The 22,307-nt window shown below is 42.1% G+C and overlaps 2 protein-coding genes across 2 annotated transcripts; both read right to left on the reverse strand.

Annotated features, from left to right (window-relative positions):
- Positions 1-1,904: 1,904 nt before the first annotated feature.
- On the reverse strand, positions 1,905-8,567 carry LOC136940769 (inward rectifier potassium channel 2-like). The gene is made up of 2 exons (XM_067233060.1): positions 8,504-8,567; positions 1,905-5,696 (listed from the first exon to the last, which is right to left on the reverse strand). The coding sequence occupies exon 2, from the start codon at positions 5,441-5,443 to the stop codon at positions 4,118-4,120; it is 1,326 nt and encodes a 441-aa protein (XP_067089161.1). The 5' UTR covers positions 5,444-5,696; positions 8,504-8,567; the 3' UTR covers positions 1,905-4,117.
- Positions 8,568-8,914: 347 nt separating this feature from the next.
- LOC136940996 (inward rectifier potassium channel 16-like) lies at positions 8,915-12,800 on the reverse strand. The gene is made up of 2 exons (XM_067233362.1): positions 12,778-12,800; positions 8,915-10,608 (listed from the first exon to the last, which is right to left on the reverse strand). Exon 2 carries the CDS (start codon positions 10,591-10,593, stop codon positions 9,448-9,450), a length of 1,146 nt encoding a protein of 381 aa, XP_067089463.1. The 5' UTR covers positions 10,594-10,608; positions 12,778-12,800; the 3' UTR covers positions 8,915-9,447.
- Positions 12,801-22,307: the final 9,507 nt, after the last annotated feature.

Here is a 22,307-nt window from a genome sequence, read left to right on the forward strand (position 1 = left end):
CAGTGACACAGGAAGTCTGTCAATGATTTTCAGGCTATTGTCACACTTAACCTCCAGAGAACCCTCTGCTGTCAGCAGTGAATTTCTAGAGTTGTCGTGTTCGACTCCTCTCACTAAATGATAAACTGACAGTCGAATGCACAGCAGCACTGGACTGTCACGAAAATCAAGCAAACCACCTTGCTTTACTACATCTCCAATAACAGTCACCCCGCCCGAGTCCTTCAGGGAACAGACTGCAATCTGAGAGAGAGAGAGAGAGAGAGAGAGAGAGAGAGAGAGAGAGAGAGAGAGAGAGAGAGAGAGAGAGTAAAAATGGATGGACAGATGAACAGGCTGACGCACTGATGGAGCAAACATGGAGGCATAACTGAAGTCCTCAAACTGTTCATATGCAGTGACACCCACCCTGCGTAGACAGTTTGGCAAATTAAAAGGCATCAGAAAAAACGTAAGCACGACAGTTGACCCGGGCCAGCCCTGTAATATGCCAGCAGTCTCACTCTCTCCTGCATATTGGTGTTGCGTCAGGGTGGTGTGTCTGATTTGTGAAGTGATGACAGGGCTGAGGCAATAAGGACTTCTGAGGTGAAGAAATGTGCAGAAAGGTCTTATGTTGGATCGAGGACACTTTTGGTTTCTTGAAAATGTTACCCAGGAATTTGACAAACATGTAAAGATATGTCATTCTATGGAGGATTCCAAGCTTAAGCTCTGGGGAAGTTTCACAGGATAATGTGGAAAAAGCCCAGGGGCCCCAACGCGGTCTATAAGCACAAGCAAATCAAATCGGCCTCTCTGTCTGACTGATCGATCCTCCAACCGTCCCTCATCACAGCCAGGGAGAGAGAACCGGTTCTATTTGCAGACAAAAAGGCTTCCGTTGAAGAGATCCCTCGCTCTCCTTTGTAACCATAGGCTACAATGCCAATAGAACTTTTGGATTCTCCTCACGTGTGAGTGGGGTGTGTTGGTGTCACTGTAAGAACTGTAACTTTACAGAACTACAGTCCAGGGAGTGCATCCCCTCCAGAGTCAGTGTTGTTATGCAACCTGTACTTGCTGGCGGTCTAGAGGACAGGACACCATCAACCCACAGCAGCTTTTAATACTCAATCTGTGAAAGAGACAAGTGAAGCATGCGCTCGGCAAACTGAATAAAAATATCATCATGAAAAGGTTTGAGGGAGGGAGGGGGTATTATCTACTGTAAGTGTGAGCTTTCCTGTTCTGTGAAGTTGTTCACTTTCCTAACAGTGTGTTCTTCGAATGATCAACTAACAAATACCCTGGAAATAAGTTTATTAACAATTTAAAACGTTCACACCTCATCTCGTGACGTCCACAGTGGACAACAACGCTGGTGTCCTCATTTTCCAAACGGAGGTGAAAACCATAGGATTTTTTCCATCGCTGTCTTTGAAAATGACTTCCAGTAGAAGAGACAAATATAGTTTAGGGTCTCTCTGGACATCACAGAACTTGAGTGTGTTTGGTGAATGACTGTAAACGATGGTGTGAGCTGTGACAGAGAGCAGCTTGGAATCTGGGCCATGTGTCTAAATTAGAGGAGCCTCTTCCACGCCTGTGTCTAAAACTGTCCAGTACAGCTTCGCCCCACAACTCTAGATGTCACACATATAGGTCAAAAATATTATTTAAAATTCCTTACAAAATATGGATGAACATTTCTATATCTAGATGATCTGCATGAGGCTGAGTAATGACACAGAATACTGAGTTGAGTCTTCTTGTCCAAGGGCAAAATACAGCATATACTGTGCACTTACAGTACAATGAGTGGTACAAATGATCATTTCCAAGACTATTAATGAATCTGTGTCATCAAGTTTTTTTAGCATTTCAGGTTTTATTGAAAAACAACAACACAAAATGAGACATAAAATAGTATCTTCAACAACTGCAATATCAATATACTGTATCTGACATTATATTTTACAATATAAAAATCTTTACAACTTCTAGTCTGTGCAGGACGTTAGGGAGACCCTGATAGAAAAATAAAGACTTAGGAGACGAGGAGAAATGACAGAGAACCGATTAAATGCAGTCTGCAGCCCTCCTTTGATCTCCAGTGGTGACAAACTGGGCATAACCTCATCGCAACCGAGCACAAACATACTGGATTTCTGCTTCCCATGAATACCAAGCAAAGTGACTGTGACAGAAATGTGTGGGCTAACACATTTAGTAAGATTCAACATTTTATCATCCAAAGACTTCAAACCCACGTGTAAAGGATTACAGCTTATATGTGTGAATAAATACGTCTGTCTGACAAGACAATGCATGGTATTTGTCTGAATGATGAGCTAAGCCTTATCCTAGCGTTTATGACAAAAGTATTCCACGATGCACAGGCCCATTCAGAGACAACATGGAAGTTCTCTTCACATGACCTTCTTCAGTTAAGTTAAAACAAAGTTTGCAAATGACGTCGGACACAATATGTTCGGCATGCCATGAACACTGATCCGCATAGACAGCAGACTGCATAAATATGACTTCTCTGAGGCCATAGCCTCAGCCTCAACCAGGATATTTGGTTTTCAACGTTTGGGTTATAAAACAACAGATGAAAGATGATGGTTGTCCCTTAGTTATTTACATTTGGCTTGGTTCAATTAAACAGTATCTACTGTCATGGGGTTTAACATTCTCAGTGCAGAAGGAAAGTGCTCCATACTGTAGCTTTGGATAACACACTGACAGAATCAAGCCTCTTTACTACTCTGAGAAATAAATAAAGTCTCCATTCAAAACCAATACCTTACAAATACAAATAATACATGTTGGCTCCTATTTCTCTCTCTAAGCAGTCAATATGTAACATAGCAGCACTTGTCTTTAACATTCATTTGCTCGTTCACTTTTAGCCCAGGGAACCTGCTTCCCCTATTGCACGTAAAAGCTGTAGGGTTGGCTCGCCTTAAACATGCCCTCCATCTTGACGCCTGTCATAATGCCCCATGAATATGACTTGCACTGTGCCAATGCCAGGTCTCTATGACTCTCTGCTGGAGACTGTCTTCAAAGTGACCGTCACTGGCTACATGGCCCGTGTTGCACAGGATGCCACACTGAGACAGGAAGTAGATGGATTGAGAAGCATATAATACAGTGCATGTCCTCGGAATCCACACAGCGCTAACATGCACACACACGGGCATTATCAGAACGAGGGATTCACTCACACGAGGAAACTAACTCTGTTTAGGAAAAATATTTTGTACTACGAGACCAGCTCATTAACATTTGTTAGTTAGACTGCAAAGTGTTTATGTGTGTACTACTGCATAATCACAATCAAGTCAGTAGTTTTGTAAAAATAAAAATAAAAACATAGCCTTTATACTGTATTTTCAAGTAGTTGGAAGTTGTACAGGGAAAGCTAACTACATGAAGGTATAGGATGGATTGGGAACACTCTATATCCTATAAAACCTTTTCCTGATCATAACACTATGGCCGCCATGAATTAGTCAGATCAAACACAATGCTATTTCATAATGGCCACCAACACTAAGATGTTCACAGCAAGGGTAAAAGGAGTATTTCTTTGGTTAATGCTGTGATATTAAAGTCTATCAATAATGCACATGATGTATGTCTAATGGCTTCCTGTAACAAAACTAGATGATGGATTCCAATAATACTTAATTTGACCTTTTGCATTCATTTAGGCAGTCATACTTTTGTTTCTCTCATCCACAAACTCATGTTTACACCCACACACATGCACACACGCTCACATCCACACACACATGCCTACTCACACAGTGTCTGTATTGTAGAAAAGATATGCTACTTAACCCATCTCATTCCTGAACTCCACTGAACAGATTTCTTTTTTTTTTGTGGATGTATCACCTCTTATCAAACCAGTTACTTGTGTTTCTAAAATAAATAGTATTATACAATTTATCTTAAGGGTGTAAGTACCTACAGTTTGGTGTCTGAGAGTCTAGGTTAGACAATGACAAATCACATCACAGGTGCTTTAGTGCTGTTCTACTAACAGCGTAGGTCAGAAGACTCAAGTTCAACCTTAAACAGGAACTCCTGTAGTGTGTTTTCCATCCCAACCTCCTGGCATTCACATTTCTGATTCTCTCCTGAGAGGCCTAGCATCTAAAGGCAAGGTATCCTGGCTGTGTTCAGAGTCAGACACTGCCTCGGTATGTGTGTCCTCAAGTGCTGCATTCTCAATGCCAATTTCCTCTCGATGTTCCTCCTCCTCCACCTCCTCCTCAAACTCCTCCTCCATCTCCACTTTCTCCAGGGCAACCTCATTCTCGTAACAGAAGGAGTTATGAGCGCTCGAGGCGATGGACTTCTTTTCGGCCAGCTCCCTGGCACTACAATGGGGCGTGCTGGCCACCTCATATGTGTTTTCGAAGCGAGAGTAGTCTACCTTGTAGTAGTTCTTCTCCTCAAAGAGCACGGGCTCAAAGCGATGACCCCAAAGGATCTCACTGGCCACGTAGGAGCTCCGGCACTGTGTGGTCATGGCCGTGGCCTCCACCATACCCTCCAGAATGACCACAATCTCAAACTCGGACGTTTCCAGCTCCAGTCTGCTCATCTCGTAGAAGGGGCTGTCCTCGTCGATCTCGTGGACGATGGTGATGGGGGACACGAGGAAGATGCGGTCGATCCCGCTGTCGAAGCCCACGTCGATGTCCATCTGGTCCAGGGGGATGAACTCCCCCTCCGCCGTGGTGCGGGACTTGAGGAGCTGGGCCCTGACGTGGGCCTCCACCAGGTGGCTCTTCCTCAGGTTCCCCACGCGCCACATCAGACACAGCTTCCCGTCCCTCATGGCCACCGTGGCGTAGTGGCTGAACACCAGGGTCTCGTTCCTCTTCTTGGGCTTGGCCATCTTGGCCATGACGGCGCCAATGATGAAGGCGTCGATGATGCAGCCCACGATGCTCTGGAAGACCACCATGAAGACGGCGATGGGGCACTCCTCCGTGACGTAGCGGTAGCCGTAGCCAATGGTGGTCTGGGTCTCCACAGAGAAAAGGAAGGCGGCCGTAAAGCTGTTGACGTTGGACACGCACATCTGAGTCTCGTTCTCGATGTCCCCGTAGGCCAGGGCCACCAGCCAGAACATGAAGCCGAACAGGAGCCAGGACAACAGGAAGGACAGGCAGAAGAAAAGCAGCATCCAGCGCCAGCGGATGTCCACGCAGGTGGTGAAGATATCGGCCAGGTAGCGCTGGCCCTTCTCGCTCATGTTGACGAATTGCACGTTGCAGTGGCCGTCCTTCTTCACAAAGCGGCTCTGGGGCTGTTGCCTGGTGTGCACCTTGTTGGCGTTGCCGTTGCCGTAGCCGTTGGGCACGGCCATGGTGGCCAGCTTCATCCCGTCCTCCTCCGACACAATGCTGTAGCGGTGGCTCCGTACGCTCCCCATCGCGTCGGTCTGGGAGGTCTGGGCCACTTCTGCTTTGGAAAACAGTCTGAGTTTTTGGTAGAAGCGTTGGAGAAACAGTTTCGAACGCTCCAGGAAACCAACACAAGAAGGAAATGTGGTGGGCAGGGTAGAATCCGAGGGCAGGGGCAGGGGAGGCTGGCGTGCACCCTCTGCTGCTCCAGGGGAGGTTATTTCTGCTGAGGGCTGTTCAGGCCTCTCTCATGGGTGCTTTGGACCTCATCAGTGAAGTGGGCTGTGGAAATGACATGCAGAAAGAAACCTGTGTTAGCGTCATTGGCGGAAAGATCACAGCCTTTCTGTATGTGGTTACCTGATTCTTTATAAATTATCAAAATAATGTATCGCAAAGTCAAAATTGTTGGCACACTCCTGGCATGATAAGCAAAATGATGAAGTTAAACTATTCAAGTACACCTTTATTTAAACATCCTGGTAGTTGAGAGGGTGGATCACTCTGTTGCCCTGCTCAGGGTAAGAATTAATTAGGAAGATTGTCCACTGAGAACACAGAGTCAAATTACAGTTGAAGTTCAGTGGATCCAGCCAGTGAGTAGAAAAATATGTATGACAACGACGTTTTCTGTGAGTTATTTACTCTTGGTGTACTCTTTGTGTTGTCCATGACACGTCTCCACAGTTTGAGGGCTACAGTTAGACAAATTGACAGTGTAAACACCTGTATACACTGGTGCTAATTCAATTGCTTGCACAACCAACGCTGTTTAATGAGCCTGGCAACTATTCAGAAAGGATAGGACACTCTCTCTTTGAAAACAAGGGTAACCTTGCACTGTATGTCACTGAGCAGCAAGGACAGCTAAATTAGAAAAACAACGATCGACGCTGTCTATGTGGCCTGGGAGGCCCATTAAAAAGCACCACCACGGGGGACACAGGGATCCCGTTCACCAGACACCAAGCCAGCCAGTGCCAAAACCACCGTCATTGAAACATACTCTACCTTGGAAGAGTTCTAGAGGAAGGGTCCAAATGTAATACTGGCATGGCCCTAAGTTATTCATGTCAAAGCCTGTGGGTTGACATAGTTGATCATGTCTTACTGTAGGGCATGATTCCACTTCCCCATTGGAAAGTATTCGATGCAAGGCAGTTCTCGTGTTTCTTCGATATGCACACTACCAGTGTTGATGCTCATGCATGAGCCACACTCACAGGCAATTATTATAAACAACTAAAAACACTTTTTACTTAATAATACAAATTCACTGATTCCATTGAAAGTGATTCTGTGTTCTACATTTACATTTAGTCATTTAGCAGACGCTCTTATCCAGAGCGACTTACAGTAAGTACAGGGACATTCCCCCCGAAGCAAGTAGGGTGAAGTGCCTTGCCCAAGGACACAACGTCATTTGGCACGGCTGGGAATTGAACTGGCAACCTTCAGATTACTAGCCCGACTCCCTCACCGGTCAGCCATCTGACTCCTGACGTTCTAGACAACGGAGTCGGATTCATAAATGTGGGCAAGATGGAGTATGTTTGGGGCATTACAACAGCCTTAACTCTGTCTCACTTATTTATTTATTTTTGTTCTCTAATGATGTAATCGTCAGGCCAACCAGCAACAGCAACTTGTTCTAATGCTCATTCTCTATAGAGCGCTGGAGTCTTTATGTGTTATTACTCAGGGGACAAAGCTAGCATTTTGTTTGTGTGGACTGAGATTGTCAGCAGCCCTGCAGTATTCTCTTCATCAGTAATTATCGATGCATTCACAGCAGCTGTATTTAGTCACAATAGTAGCAATTAATAGCATTTTTTCTATTAAAACCACAAACCATTATTTGCCATAATTCCTTTACCAATTAATTAGATGGTGTATTAAATACACCTCAAGCATGGTGGTCTGTTAAATCTTTTGTTTATCAAACAAGTCCTTTGGGGAAGCTAGTATTACCTCGTCTTCGGTAGATATTAAACCTATCAGACAGCACACAGGACTGGCGTACACACACACACAAACACATGCACAGACACACTCACGGACACACACACTGCTTATATGATCAGCTAATATAAACATCCAGACTGGAATGAATATTAGAATGCTATAGGCTTAAGTGAGCATGTAGAGCCAAGGTTATCTGAAAGTAAAGAAAATACACAATGTGCTCCAGAATAAATCAGTGGCCTGAATACAGCCCTCTCTAATTCTGACCTAGATGGTTATTTTAATTTTTTTGTGATGCAGATTTACAACATGTCTTGACACAATTTAATCTCCTTTGTCTATGGGACAGTGCTGCAGAACAGAACCAGTGATTGTTTGTTTTGCTTGTGTGCAATTAGGGGCGACCAGCTGAAGCAGATGGAAACTGGTTACATAAATACGTTCTATATTTTATTGCACAGATGATCAATAATTTCTATCCAATATTCACCAACTCATTCACAAGCTATTACAGTTTCAAATTGCAAATTTTTCTGTCACGTAGACTATTTAAAATATTGTTGATCTTATTATAGATTATGTACTTTATACATTTTTGGATGTGATTTATTTTACACAAACCATAATCTGTGTAGGCTACGTACTTACTTGAGGTCGAATGAAATTAGCCTACATTAATGTTTTTCATATGATCATATGACAAAAAAAAACATTCACATGAATGTCATACACATCACTCTCCCATGTAAGGGTCTTCTGAATCATTTTCCTTGTGCAAAAGGGACAAGTGAAAATACTGCCCTTTTGCATGTATAACTAATGATTAAAACAAGTTCTGTCTAAAATGAAAGTGCTCCAAAAGCTCCTGACCACCTTCAGTCTTGGGATTCTGAATCAAATTAGTTTTAAATATAGAGTATGACGAACGTTCCACGCTAAAGCAGATGCCCTACTAAGGGTAAGTGAACACAAATCTGACAAAATAGTTTATTCATAGTAAAACAAATTCTCTAAGACAAGATCCAATCTATTAGATCATGTCCTTTAGAAATTGAAGCACCACACATCCTCTCAAACGTAGAAGTTTACTACGTTATTTACCTTTTGAATGAATTGAGGCTTACCTGTTGACTCTTTAACAGCAAAGATGCCGATCTATTGAATCATCCCAGGAAAACCCGTTGTCTTTTGCGGTAATATCCACATTTGTATTCTGACTTCCTTTTGTATTATTCTGGCATTAATTAAATGTTTCATGTCAGACATTGCAATATCTGTCATAACCCTCTTCAGCAAGTACTGAAGAAGCTACTTTGCTTTGCTTGAACGTACTTTAAAAACATATGCAGCTATCTCCGCCCAGTTTCAGAAGGCAACCAATGGAAACCAGCAGCGCTTGTTGGAGCGATATTTACGTCAGTGATGGGAGAAATCTTTGCGATACCCATATACTCCATCCACAACTGGTACCGTTATTTACCTTTACAAAATTGGTTTCAGTTGGTAAATAATCACCTGAACATAGCATTAATCAAATTGCCTGTTTATTCAGCCAGTATAAATGAATGACTTATTTTACACACCATCGTTGATAACATCGTTACACTGCCTCAAATAATTCAGACTATCGAATCATCACGGAAAGACATAAAGAGAGCGTACACATAATACTTGGAGGGTCAAGGTCAGCCGGTTTAAACATAACACTTTATTGAGCCGTATAAACACGTGCAACTAATGCAAAGGAAAAGTGGCTTGACACAAGGTGGTGATCTAGAGCAACTGGAAGACCATACACTAAAATCAATTTTGTTACATAAAAGTCTGTGATTTCAACTTCCTGAGTCCCTGTACATTATTAACTTAAGCAGCAGAAAAAAAACATCTTCTTTCCTTATTCAAGAAAAGCGTACAAATCACACACTTACATTTCCATACTAAACATGTCTTTTTAATATAGTTCAATATAAATAGTTTTCCTATGTACAAAAACACAAAAGTGACTGTCCTAAGATCATACTGTACACACCAGCGTCATTAAGTCTGTCATTCCTCTGAAGCCAGTTCATCAGAGCCATGCTTCTTGGATCACTTCCTCTGTGACATCCGCATTGCTCTGGCCAATCTCTGAAGGGTTTCTGAGGAGGGAGCCCTGGGCTCGAATGGTCTCGTTGGGCAGTTTCTCCCTGTCACACTCCTCAGCACTGACCATTGGCACCTGCACCCAGGTGGTCTGGTTAAACAGGGCGTAGTCCACCGTGTAGTGACGAACCCCTAGCCTCAGCATGTCCTGGAAACGCTGGCCCCAGTGGATGTCAGCTGGGGTGTAGGTGGTCCGGGTCTGGTGCAGGATGCCTGTGGAGTCTCCAGTGTACGTGAAGGACAACACCAGCTCAAAGTCTTCCTCCAGAAGGCTGTCTGGGCCCATGCTGTACAGTGGGCTCCCGGGCTCCAGCCTGTGGACCAGGGTGGCGGGGGTGGCCAAGACGACGTCTCGGCCCTTTATGTCCAGGTCCTTGTGGTACACTGAGAACATGCCGGAGGAGTGCTTCACGTGGCGGACCAGCTGGGCCCTGGTGGTGCCCTCCAGGATGTGGTTTCTCCGGAAGTCTCCGAGACGCCACGACAGACACAGCACTCCGTCTCGCAGGTTGACCACAGCGCACTTGCTGAAGCCCACCGTCTGCGCCCGCTTGCGGGCCGACGCCATCTTGGCCACGATGATGCCGATGATCGCGGTGTCGATGAAGCAACTCGACACGACCTGCACCGTCCCCAAGATGATGACCACCAGGCAGTTTTCAGTCATGCCCCGGAAACCGTAGCCAATGGTCGCCTGGGTCTCCATGGAGAACAGGAAGGACGCGGTGAAGCTGCGCACGTTGTACATGCAGGGTTGATTGCCCGAATCCTCGGTGTCGTTGTGCACATAGGCAGTCAGCCAGTAGAGGAGGCCAAAGAGGAGCCAGGAGAGGATGTTGGAGAGGGAGAAGATGAGGAACATGACCCTCCAGCGGATCTCCACCAGGGTGGTGAAGATGTCCGTCACGTAGCCCCCCCACTCCCCTGGGATCGTCTTGAATTCCACAGGACACCTGCCGTCTTTCTGCATGTAGCGCAGCTTCCTCTTGGGCTTGCCACGTTGAGAGCACGCAGCGTACACGTCTGTGTGATGGGTGTCTATGGCAATGCGCTGCTCCCTCTGGGGGTCCATGTTTGCTGGCTTCCTCTGCAAACCACACAGGATACAGAGCATGAGTAAAGACCAGAAAAAAACGGTTTTCTAACCAGCGTGTCCAAAGACCGTGCGCACGTCATTGTCAATTAAACTGTTTGACTGTTTCCAAATCACCCTTGGCCTGATTGTTTTCGTTTTGCTAATCTTTTTCAAGTGGGCCAATAATTCTTAAGGTGACAGTAAGTAGAGGCCTGGAACACTATGGAACTTCCATTACCCGCGAGTAGAATGTAAATAGGTCTCTCAGTGCTTGTTGAAGTGAGACCTTCATGTTTCAGTTAACAGCGGAGGTCTCACCTTGCCTGAGGCTATAAGCAGCGGGGTTACTGAGCCAACGCTAGACCTTGGCTGTGAACAGAGCACTTCAAGAGCATGACCGCCTCACAGGATGATTATTTACCATAGAAGCTATTGCTACATGGAACCTAGCCTAGAGATACAGGTGATCTGCATGGCTATGAAAGGTGATTGAATCATAGCGATCTCATTGGGCTGTTAGAGCAGTTGTTGTTTGGTTCCTGTCCATTATCTTCATTTTAGTTGTATGTTCATGTCATACATTGTTATTTAATTTTAAAGATAAATCCCAATCTAAATATGTCAAACAATATTGTCAAACTAAAACCGTTTTGGTAAAAGACCATGATGATGAAGTGTAATTATTATCCCAGTTGATTACCAGAAATGCTTTGATTTATTCATTTGATCTCATAATGAAAGTTTTAAAAGTCTCTTTTTAAGCTATTGACCAATTAGCGTTCAAGTTAGCAGCCTCTTCTACATGACTATGACATTCTGAGAAGAAGTTGATGGATTTGGAAAACTATAATTTCATTAAGTGTTTCTTGAAATCATCCATGACTAATTTGGTTTAATAAATAACCCCACCACAACCCTGCATAATTTCCAACTGTATTTCCATCTTATGAGTTTTAGATGGAAATGTTAGATGGAAAAGTTGTAACTGCTTCTCATTTTGCAATGAATGCTCACTGAATCACCTGTGTTACACATGCAGTTTATTTACTTGTTAGCCCTGCAGTGCATACTAGCGCCCAACTAAGTAGTGAGCTAGCTGCACTTCCTACATAAACAAGAGGTATGCTGTGACATGGATGCAGATCATAATATTTTATTGTGAATGTGTGATCTTGAATTAAGAAGCTGGATGTGTGTGTTCCCACGGTAATAACCGTATTTTTCCATGGTGACCCGTATTTTTCCATGGTGACCTGGGTTTTTCCATGGATGTGGGCAAATTTAGTTGAATTTCTACTTTAGTAGCAGTAGTAAGAAGATACTATATAACATTTTCTCCTAAATAGTAATGCATAAATACATGTGCTAGATGATGCTTTAATCAAGATTACCTTATAAAATGTCATGTATCCTCATTTAACAGTAACCCAAACAGACATCCTATGTAAAGAAGTATTAAATCATATTAAACTCTGTCATATATAGTACTATAACTGATTACTGTTTATGAAACTCCCTTTTCTATAAGACTGAATTATTACACTGCAATCACTTCTTAGCTTTTTCCACAAAACCTTTTCTACAGTGAATCTGAACTGTACAGTGAATATTCGTCTTCTTATGGAGCTTTTATATATCCTCCAAGTGCCCATGCACCTTGGCACTATCTAAGGTATTTTGACTTTATTGAGTAACTACAGACTACACAGTCCATGCTTATCTCTGGTTTATAATGATTAAATACATCCCAGGCACTATTTTAAACCTTGTGTTTAGTAACTGTGTATTTGTTTACAGCTTGTACTGTCACACATGGAACAATTTGTATAATTGTGCAATGCTAGAGTTTCAACACAGCTTGGATTCCACTTTAACACTATTGAACACAATATCCTAAAAAAAAGAATGTGAATTCAAACGTGTGTAAAGACTAGATTTGGTATTTTAGGTTTTCCATTCGTTAGATTAGCTTCTGAGATGTGGACAACTTCAAACAACACTTATTTAAGAGTAATCTGATGTGCCTGTAAAAGCTAAGACAAGGTGAGAAATCAATGCCTCACTGCCCACCTCAAAAATGTTGACACAAATACAAAAAGCTGACCAGCACATCTTTGTTAGCTAAGAATTGATCACCTCCAAAATAGTCTAATTCCTTTTGCTTTAGATAAATGCACTTACTTGAGGAGAGGATGGTATGTCTGGTTGCACACTGAGAATCAGATGTAAAGATATAGACCAAACTGCAAAGTGTTCTGACTCTGACTTATAACTCAATTACAGGTGAGTCTCACCCTATTGGGGGCAGGCCTGACCAAGCCTGAGGCAAAGTCCTAGCTCATTCTGATGTAGCACCAATCCTGTCTCCCCAGGAAACATTTTGGTCAATCTGGGAGAATTTATTGTCTGTTTAATATTTGAAAGGTCCCATAGACCAAACAGAAATTATGTGGATTGTTTTGAACAAAACTCTAAATCTATAATTGTTTCCTATGTTTCCAGAGTTCCTTACTCCATTGTTATGGGTCATTGAGATTATGTCTTAACTTATTAGTCTGAAAGTTAACCTTTGTCCCATCAAATCCAGAGACTAAATGTCTTTCATAGTCCTGTCAAGGATTTTGAGGTCAGACGTTTCCTGAATATGGACCAGAACAATCATTTAGATAAGGGGAAGCACAACACACAACATAGCCGTATACATTTACAACAGAGACAATAAAACCAGATAAACTTCTTTTGATCTACAAGTAGCACGAGTTCCAATCCCTGTTCAGATAGACACCTTCTGAAAGATATGGCTTTTTCCTCATATAGTCCTGGGAGATGAGGCAGTAAGAATGCATTTAATGACTGTGTTAGTAGTGTGACAAAGCAAAAACAAGTTTTATGAAGTATGACAGACACAAGTAGATTTACTGCAGGTGATGAACCTGTAAACTTCGGTCACTTTGGAACTGTGTACTGGTATGTGCTCTCTAAGGCGATGAGAGTGTGTTTGATGATATTAAGTCACCTAAATGTTAGGGAAAAACACCTCTGGGTGTTTCATTTGTACTGTATGTTCAGTATACTATTTCCTAGACGGGCCTTCCAGTTGTCATGCTATTTATTCAATAGGGATTGAACCCTTTTATTCTGTAGCCTTTATAAGCTTGAGAAAGCAGACAGACTAAATAATGGTTGACTAACCAATGACAATGCAATCCTGACAGCAGGCTCTCTATGAGTTGTTTCTTTTTGTATAAGAGTGTTACTCGTAATGGACATAAAAGATTAGTTGTAGCAGAATACTGCATCCATTTTCTTCTCATAACCATTCAGTCAAAGGGCTGTCTCTGTTTCCGATGAAAGTGGAATAACTCCCCCATAAGCCACACAAATTTGTCAAATTTGTCAAATTTGATGACAAAGCATGAAAGAAACTAGTGTTTCTCCATGCAAGGAAGTTAACTGTGAGACTAAAAGTCCCTTTAGTGACTTTTAACCTCAAAGGGAGCCTCAAATCAATAAGGAAGAACAGGATGTGACACGTGACAACGGGTAAGGTCTGGTATCATGAGATCCCAACCTGTGGTGGAGGTGGGATCACTGCTCAGTGCTCTGGCGATCGATGAAGAACAGATAACCAGGTCAGAGTAGAGGTCACTAATACTCAAACAAGCCCATCCCAGCACTCTTTGCACCTGTTCTACCCTCCATTCCAGTAGAAATACAATAAACGCTAACCAAGATACAGTACTGGCACTGACAATTCAAATCATGTTTGTGTTTGATCACTCCCCATCTGGATCTGTTTAGATTTTTTTTGCAATCATAATTCCAGGCTATTGGCTTCATCACACTTAACCTGTGGGTCACTTAAAAAAGTAATCTGAACATTTGTTTGTTAAATCTTGGAGATTATTATTTTTAATGTAGCGCATAACTGTATTTTGCGTTAGTTGTCAGAAGTCCTGTGACAAAGCAGAAAAAAATGCCATATCCAGTCTAATAACAAATTATTCTTTAAAACAAGGCACATAAAACTCCACATATTAAATGGTGTTTTCTTTGAGATGCTGAATGCTGTTGTGACTGATTCAGATCAGGTCATATGCTAATCAGATGAATAGCAAATGTGGAATGTGGCTCATGGTCAGAATGTGCACCCATTCAAGGTCAACATGTTTAGCCACTGCCCAGGCAGGGTTTTTGAAGATGAAAGACCACCACAAAGGAAAAAAGTAGAAATTGCTTCACCAAATTAATTGTTTTAAGTTACAATTTTGTAGTACAGCATTCCTGCACAGTGCCATGTTTTCAAACATTAGCTACAGCATAAGCTACTTCTAAAAACAGAAGACAAATTTATTTCTGAACTCAAACTTAAACATGATAGAACAAACACTAGTCTGCTGGTAAAAATGTTACATTTACATTTAGTCATTTAGCAGACGCTCTTATCCAGAGCGACTTACAGTAGGTACAGGGACATTCCTCCGAGGCAAGTAGGGTTAAGTGCCTTGCCCAAGGACACAACGTCAGTTGGCATGACCGGGAATCGAACTGGCAACCTTCGGATTACTAGCCCGACTCCCTGTTAATGTTAGAGACAAATCTCATGCAACACTCCCCCTTGCTGGAGAGGAAGGGAAACAGTTTAAAACCAGAATGTCTCTTTCAAATTTCAGTATTAACGTCATAAGAGAGTTCTCAAGGATACTGCCTACAGGCAGCCTACAGACAGTAGGAAAGAAAAAGATGAGCAGCTTAATACTGTCTTTCAAAATCGAGGCAGCTACTTGTCAAACAGGATGACTTGACATATTAAAACGCCTTATACAAAAGGGGTTTTGATCATTTAATAAAGATGTTAGTGGATGATCAAATCACGTAAAAAAAACAATGGCATTAATATGTTCAAGCACCATTCCATAACCAGCTGTTAATACAATACCTTTTATAGAAGTAATCAGTGGAGATTTATTTTCTATTTGTCAGCCTCTTAATGTTAACCACCAGCTCAAATAACCCATTGTGAGAATGCTTCCTGGCGTTTTGGCCTATGGTCTTATTGTAATGCAGTCAAGCAAGGCTACCTGTAAGGACAAAAGAGAGGTGGACCGATGTTTACATGCCTGTCATCCGACACCAGGAGTAATTGCATTTACAGAACGTTGTGGGTGTTTACACTAAAATATTGAATGAATACTTGAAAATCTATAGAAACTCATATTGGGGATTAAAGTCAACCACTCAAGCATGTCATTGAGGATCATATTCATCTGCGGGCAGTGTGACTACAGTCTGTGGGTGGTGACATTATCTGTATTGTGTGGCGTAAACTTCAAGTATGAGGCAGCCTTTATAAAGGTAATCTCTGCTGTGCAGATAATAAACTACTATCAGTCTTAAGGTTGGTTTACTGATTCTTCATTGACAGATCTTAAATAGTTTGACTGTAAATTGTTTGAAGTCTTGCTGTCATCTCCAAGGTTTCTCTACTAGAAGGTTCCAGGGCAGAATTACCCACTACCAGCAGCATGCTGAGGTGTCTGTGCTCTCTGCTCCTACTAAAATGTAAGTACAGTAAGTTCTCACAAGTTTCGCACTGCATTGCTCTCAACAATACAGTGTAGTTTCTTAACAAACAAACACGGGTTTTAAACAATAAATAAAAATGTGTCACGTGTGCTAATGTATAAAAAGTGTAGGGAAAGTGTATTTGATGCATGTACAGTAAATTAAAATGTTTTAACTTTTTGGTTAGTGCTTGGTTTTGGATCCACTCAGTCCTGTACCAGTCGCCGCTGTCTGGCCAACATGTTGATTTCCAAGGATGTCCTGACTCAGCCTCAGTCTATTAATTGCACACTAGTCCTCAGACTGCCAAGTATTCTCTATACGACACAGTTTATTGTAAGTATACTCCTGAATGTACCTTTCACAATGGTTATTCTGCTTTATGCAAACATGTTTTACATGCATAGTATCAGATTAATGTTGATGAATCTGACTCATGGTTATTTCCTCAACAGAACACCAAAGAACTTCGTTTCACAAGTCAAATGATAGTAAATTTGGTAAGTTACCTACATCTGTGGAGGCTCTGCGATTTACACATTGAGTTTTGTTGAGTATGTTTTGTCTTGTTTAATCACAAATACCTGTGATTCTGACCACAGCAATGGGTGGACCCTGACTTGGCATGGAACACATCAGTCTATACATTTAACAACGTGATCCTGCCAGCAGATCAAATCTGGGTTCCCTCACTTCTTGTGTTGAACGCGTAAGTTCCCCTTACTTGACTGTGTACGTTTATAACAGTTGAACTGGTAAATCTTTATAAACATGTAGGTGTGAACTGCCTGTCATTATTGTGGGTCTGTAGAGTGAGTCGAATCCAGAAGCATTATTCGAAGGATCTCCTGGTGAACAGTAACGGCACAGTGACGCACGCTGTCCTCTTAAAGACAGTGGTGGGCTGTGATGTCGACATGTTCAAATACCCTTTTGTTGAAGACACCTGTCCTATCAGCCTCAATGCCTGGAAGGCAGACGGTAAGCTTCTTAAGATGAACAGGTACAGTATGACAGTATATGTGGGATCAATTGGACAGTGTAAAGTACAAAAGCTTCTAATCACCGACAGCATCACGGGCAATGTGCACCAGTATTAGGCTATACATAAAAAACAAACACAAATAAAGGTATTTTGACTGGCCAGTTGAATGCAGAACTACCGCAATTCACTTTAGTATCCTGCCCCAAGTTGTATTCATAAATATATCTGTACTGTTTCACAGAATGTGGATTACTAATGCAATTTGGAAGGGTTGTGAATGGTGACAGCGACACTGGAGAATGGCTTACTCAGTCAGTGGAGCTTGCTTCCCACAATGGTAGAAATGACCGCAACACCCTTAACGTAAGAGAGTTCAATCAAATCATTTGAACTTGTCACCGTTCCCCAGCACAAGCATTTGAGAAGCTCATTCTCGTCCTTTCATCTGGACTATCTGACTCCACAGGTGAATTTCAAGATTCGCAGCACCGGCCCGGTTGTGACCCTAATCCTACCCAGTGTGTTAATCATCATCGCCGATGTGGTGAGCTTCGCGTTACCAATAGGCGGAGAGCGCGTCTGTTTCAAGGTGACCCTGGTGCTCAGCTTCATCATGTTCCTCCTCATCCTCAATGACTTGCTTCCTGCAGACAACAATTGCAGCCCCTTGATCAGTGAGTCACCTGCATATGATGTGAAGCTGAGTGAAATAGAATCACAGTAGATATGAGAATGTAGACAGAGTAACCTTGAACACACATTAGTGTCCACACTCATAGATACAAATACTTTATGTATGTATGCAGACGTGTATACACACACAGATTATGCTAAAAGGAAAAGATGTGGTACGTTAAGAGTTTGTGAAAAGCCTTAAAAGGAAGGCCATTCAAATAACCACATATTTTTCAAGCACTAAGCTTTGACATGACTGTTTTGGTCTACTGTACTGCACAAACAATACTGTATTATGTTCACTCCTTGGAAGGTTCATTTGGTTAGATTAAATTATCTTTAAAACATCTTTCTTTTAAGGGATAGTAATCTTAGTCTGCTGTAATTCAGATCAGGCTTTAGAATCAGAATATAAATAACTAAATCATCATCAATAGGTTGTGTCCTTACAAAAAATCCTTTGACAGACTACAGTTTGAAGCAATTTTATGAGCACAAGACTGTGAAACCCACTACACCGATCCCTGCAACACTAACATTTTCACGGTTGTTCTCTGTAGGGATCCATTTCTGCTTCAGTCTCTTCATTTTGGTTGCGAGTATGCTGGTGTCTATGGTTCTCACACGACTGACTAAAGATGGCAGAATCCTGCCCAGCTGCATCTTCAAGTGTATCAAATCAAAAGATTCAAACTCTAACGACAAAGAGATACTTGGGGAGGGCGGTAAGACTTTTGTCTTTTATTCATTTACAAGTTATCGCATATTGAGATGCCTGTATTGTCTCTCTGACCTCTGATCTCTTATCACTCTCTTTGTCCAGAATCCGAATCTGATATCAGTGTCATTAGCCTGACGGATGCCGCAGAGGAGAAGAATCTTAACCTCCAGAAGGTGTTCAACTTCCTGGAAAGGATGGCTTCCAAGGAGCAGAGGAGCAAGAAGCATTTTAAGTTTGCGAACAAGTTAGACAAAGTCTATTTTTGGATCTACTTTATAGTATGCATGATCTATGCTGCTTTAATCCTTTACCTCCTCATAAGTTACAGTGGATGTCCAATTGACAAATTACCAAAATGGAACAATTAATTGCCTCCCTCCTTTTAAAAGTAATTTCTAAACATAAATTGCTGCATTCATTAACTAACATTCTGAAGCTCTTTGTGCAAGGAAGAAATGAGTAAAACTTTTTGAGAACTATCTTAAAATTTGTTTATAAAGCATTTGTAGTTAATCAGCTGTCAATTTACAAATAGTTTGTAAATAGTTCTAAATTATTAGTCCATTCGTGTAATGTATGCATTATTATGCATAAAAGTTTAACAGAATGGGGAATATAGTCTGTTCCAAGATCCTTAGCCTCAGGCTGACATGTCAAACAGCGTCTGGATCATCTGCTCCACCTGCTGTGGGCTGTATTTGAGGCACCTTTCAGGCTGTTTGGTGAAATCTGCATCTTCATACCTGTGGTAGAAAACCATTTAAATAAGTATTTGCATGTGGACTAATACTGTGTCGTTCTTGCATAGGATTAGCATCAGGTAAACAACGTCTTAAATTACTTTGAGTAACACTAGCATTAAGTTGTATGTCTGTTTTTGATCATGCTTTTTTATGGATGGTCATGTTTTCTCCTGAATTGAGCTGTATTTGTCTATACCTGTAGTTACCGACAGTACCAGGTGTTTACATTTGGGGGTGCATGCGAGCAACCGTCTGACGTCAATTCAGTCATCATCATTCCATTCCAATAAACTCATATTAATAAACACTTACTGTATCTTTGGTCATAGGTAAAAATGTAAATTTGAATCTTTGTCTGGGGCTGTTGGTTTAAAAATGTAAAATAAATATATGACCACCTGCTGACTATGCTGTTAGTTTCTTACTTGTGCAGAAAGGACCTGTAGCTGGTGGATACCAGCTCTCCTTGCATCTGGCATAGTGCTGTCCGGAGCTCCTTATCGGGCACCACCCAGCCCTTCTGGGCCTTGCACTGATCCTCTAGCTTCTCGTTGAAACTCTGAGGAAAACAAGCTTCCACATTAGGTTTCAAATGACATAACTTCATTAATGCCATTTGGGTTTAAATTATTGTGATTATTTAAATTATGTCAGGCGAGATGGTGATTGGACTGGAAAATTGCAATTGACCAAAAACATCTGGCTTGTTTTACCTTTAGCTGTTCCTTGACCACGCAAAAGTCCTTTTCACTCAACTTTATGAAATGAGAAAGAAGGGTCTATATTTGTTTTTACGCATTTATGTCAACCAACGTGGTCCAGGGCAGTAACTCAGTGTGTTTCGTTTTCACTTATTGAAAACGAAACACAAGACGGAACTTTGAAAGAACACACATTAAATGCAGACCAATAAAGCACTTCCAATGGAAGTTAAAGCTAAGAACACTGTGCTATCATAAGACATGAATCCACTTGTACCTTGCCTCCTTGCTTCAGCACGGGCTGACTCGTGTCAGCCAGGCACTCTGTCACCGTCAGCCAGCTACAAAATGCAAACACACTTTCTGTATCCTAAACTTCACACAGTATTGTATCCACGGTGACACCTACAATACATAACATGTATTTCATTGTATTCATATAGCAGACCCTTTTATCCAAAGAGATGTGCAAACAGCCATGCAACTAGTGCATTGAAACGACCACAAGAAAATACCATGTCCCATAAGAGGTCACATTTGACAGTTTTAAAGTCGAGCACTTCTCCTCTCTCCCTTCCGCTTCCTTACCTGAGCTGGTACAGTAGTTTCTGTTCGTCAATCAATTCCCTGTACTCGGCGTCTGGGTCACTGCCACATGCCTTCATTACAACAACCAGCTTTGACCTGCGCACAAGGTTCGACAGTTTGCTGACCTGATACTTCTCAAGGATGCGTGAGACTGGCGCGCAGCAGCTTTATCCCTCCTCCAGTATTGTGCTACACTCTTTAAGGTCCGTACGTCCACATAACAGCGAGTCACAGGGATACGTATGAACTCTTTTGTTGCCGTTTCAAAAGGGGTTCTCCAGCAGTGACAGTCAGGAAGAAAGATGAATGACGAGGAGAAAGAAAAGGCCCTACCTCTTCAGTGAGTTCAGGATGTAGTGGAAGTTGTTGAGGAGGAAGACGGCGCTCAGGGCAGGGTCGTGGTACGCCTTGGCCTTATTCCTCAGACTCTGCTGGAGGTTTTCCAGCACTCTACCTGTGGAAGAGAGACAGTGCAGTCCCACAGGTCTTATCAGCAAAACATCTGTGAGAATGAAGGATTCATGAATACAAAACCTGAATGGATTACTTACAGATGTATGATGAAAACCGACACAAGTGCTCTTTTTCTTCGGCAGATATTTGGTCCAAACACGCCGATGACTTCTCTGAAAAGGAAAATGTAGCCATGAAGGACATTGCTCCCTTCTCACCGCAATCTACTCACTCCCTACATATCATCGGAGTCATTTTGGTTATATGAATAATGATTATAATAAACAATGCCAGAGACTTTCTTACCAAGCTTATGAGCACTTCTGGTCACCTTCATGGCTGTGCCAGGTCCTTTGTCATGGTTAGGCAGCACGAGAGCTGCGTTTACTTTATTGCCTGCATTTACGATCAGCTGTTGCAGGAACAAGATGGTCTGGAAGTGAAGGAAACCCACCAGCACATTTACAGAGGAGTTTGTTCATACAGCATAAAGAGCTGTGTTTCTCAAACCTTTCCAGTCAGGGAACATGGACAAAAATGAATTCCTGAAATGATCAGATCCTGTATCTATAGCTACATATTTATCTTTGTATTTGCCACACCTCATCTGGGGGGTCACGTGTCACAGTTTGACACCTCTTATTCAGTATGACTTAAACATTATAATCTATTAAAACAAACGTCCCATGCCTCTGGTGAACCCCAGTAACAACACTGCTATTTTAAATGTGAATGACAGTGACTGAATGCTAAACTAGATGGTCAGAGGGCAGAGATGAGAGAACGTAGGGGGGTGTTACATTGTGATTGAGCTCGTGCACTGTTCCATCCATGGGTAGGTTCTTACAATCCAGGTGGCTCTGGGCGAGAGAGGACGACATGGAGAGATGTTCTGATTAAGTGAGCTCTGACTTCAGTTCAATGAACATGAACTTGTCAATGATCTCTAAATTGAAACCCAATTCCACTAAAGAGTAAAGCACCTTGACGCTGTCTGCAAATCCATCCAAACCTTTGGTAACCAGCTCCTTCATGGACGAGATGAATGTGTTCACCTTGGCCGTTATTGAGTCTGATGCATCCTGGCAGTCAATAACAGCCACACAAATACACTACCTTCAGTACACAGTAACCTTAGCTTAGCCCCATGTACTTGCCTCACTCCAATTTGAGCTCTGTAGTTAACCTACATAATCACTAGCCTACACCTAAAACCAACTGAAACACACCTCCAGTACACTGGGTCCATTCCTCTGCTGTATGAGATAGTCTACTGTAGC

Source organism: Osmerus mordax, chromosome 3 (genome assembly GCF_038355195.1).
Source record: "Osmerus mordax isolate fOsmMor3 chromosome 3, fOsmMor3.pri, whole genome shotgun sequence".
Lineage (NCBI taxonomy): Eukaryota > Metazoa > Chordata > Actinopteri > Osmeriformes > Osmeridae > Osmerus > Osmerus mordax.

What these genes read in the sequence shown, in the direction of transcription:
- LOC136940769 (XM_067233060.1), bottom strand. Translation starts at nt 5,443, where the DNA reads ATGGGGAGCGTACGGAGCCACCGCTACAGCATTGTGTCGGAGGAGGAC.
- LOC136940996 (XM_067233362.1), bottom strand. Translation starts at nt 10,593, where the DNA reads ATGGACCCCCAGAGGGAGCAGCGCATTGCCATAGACACCCATCACACA.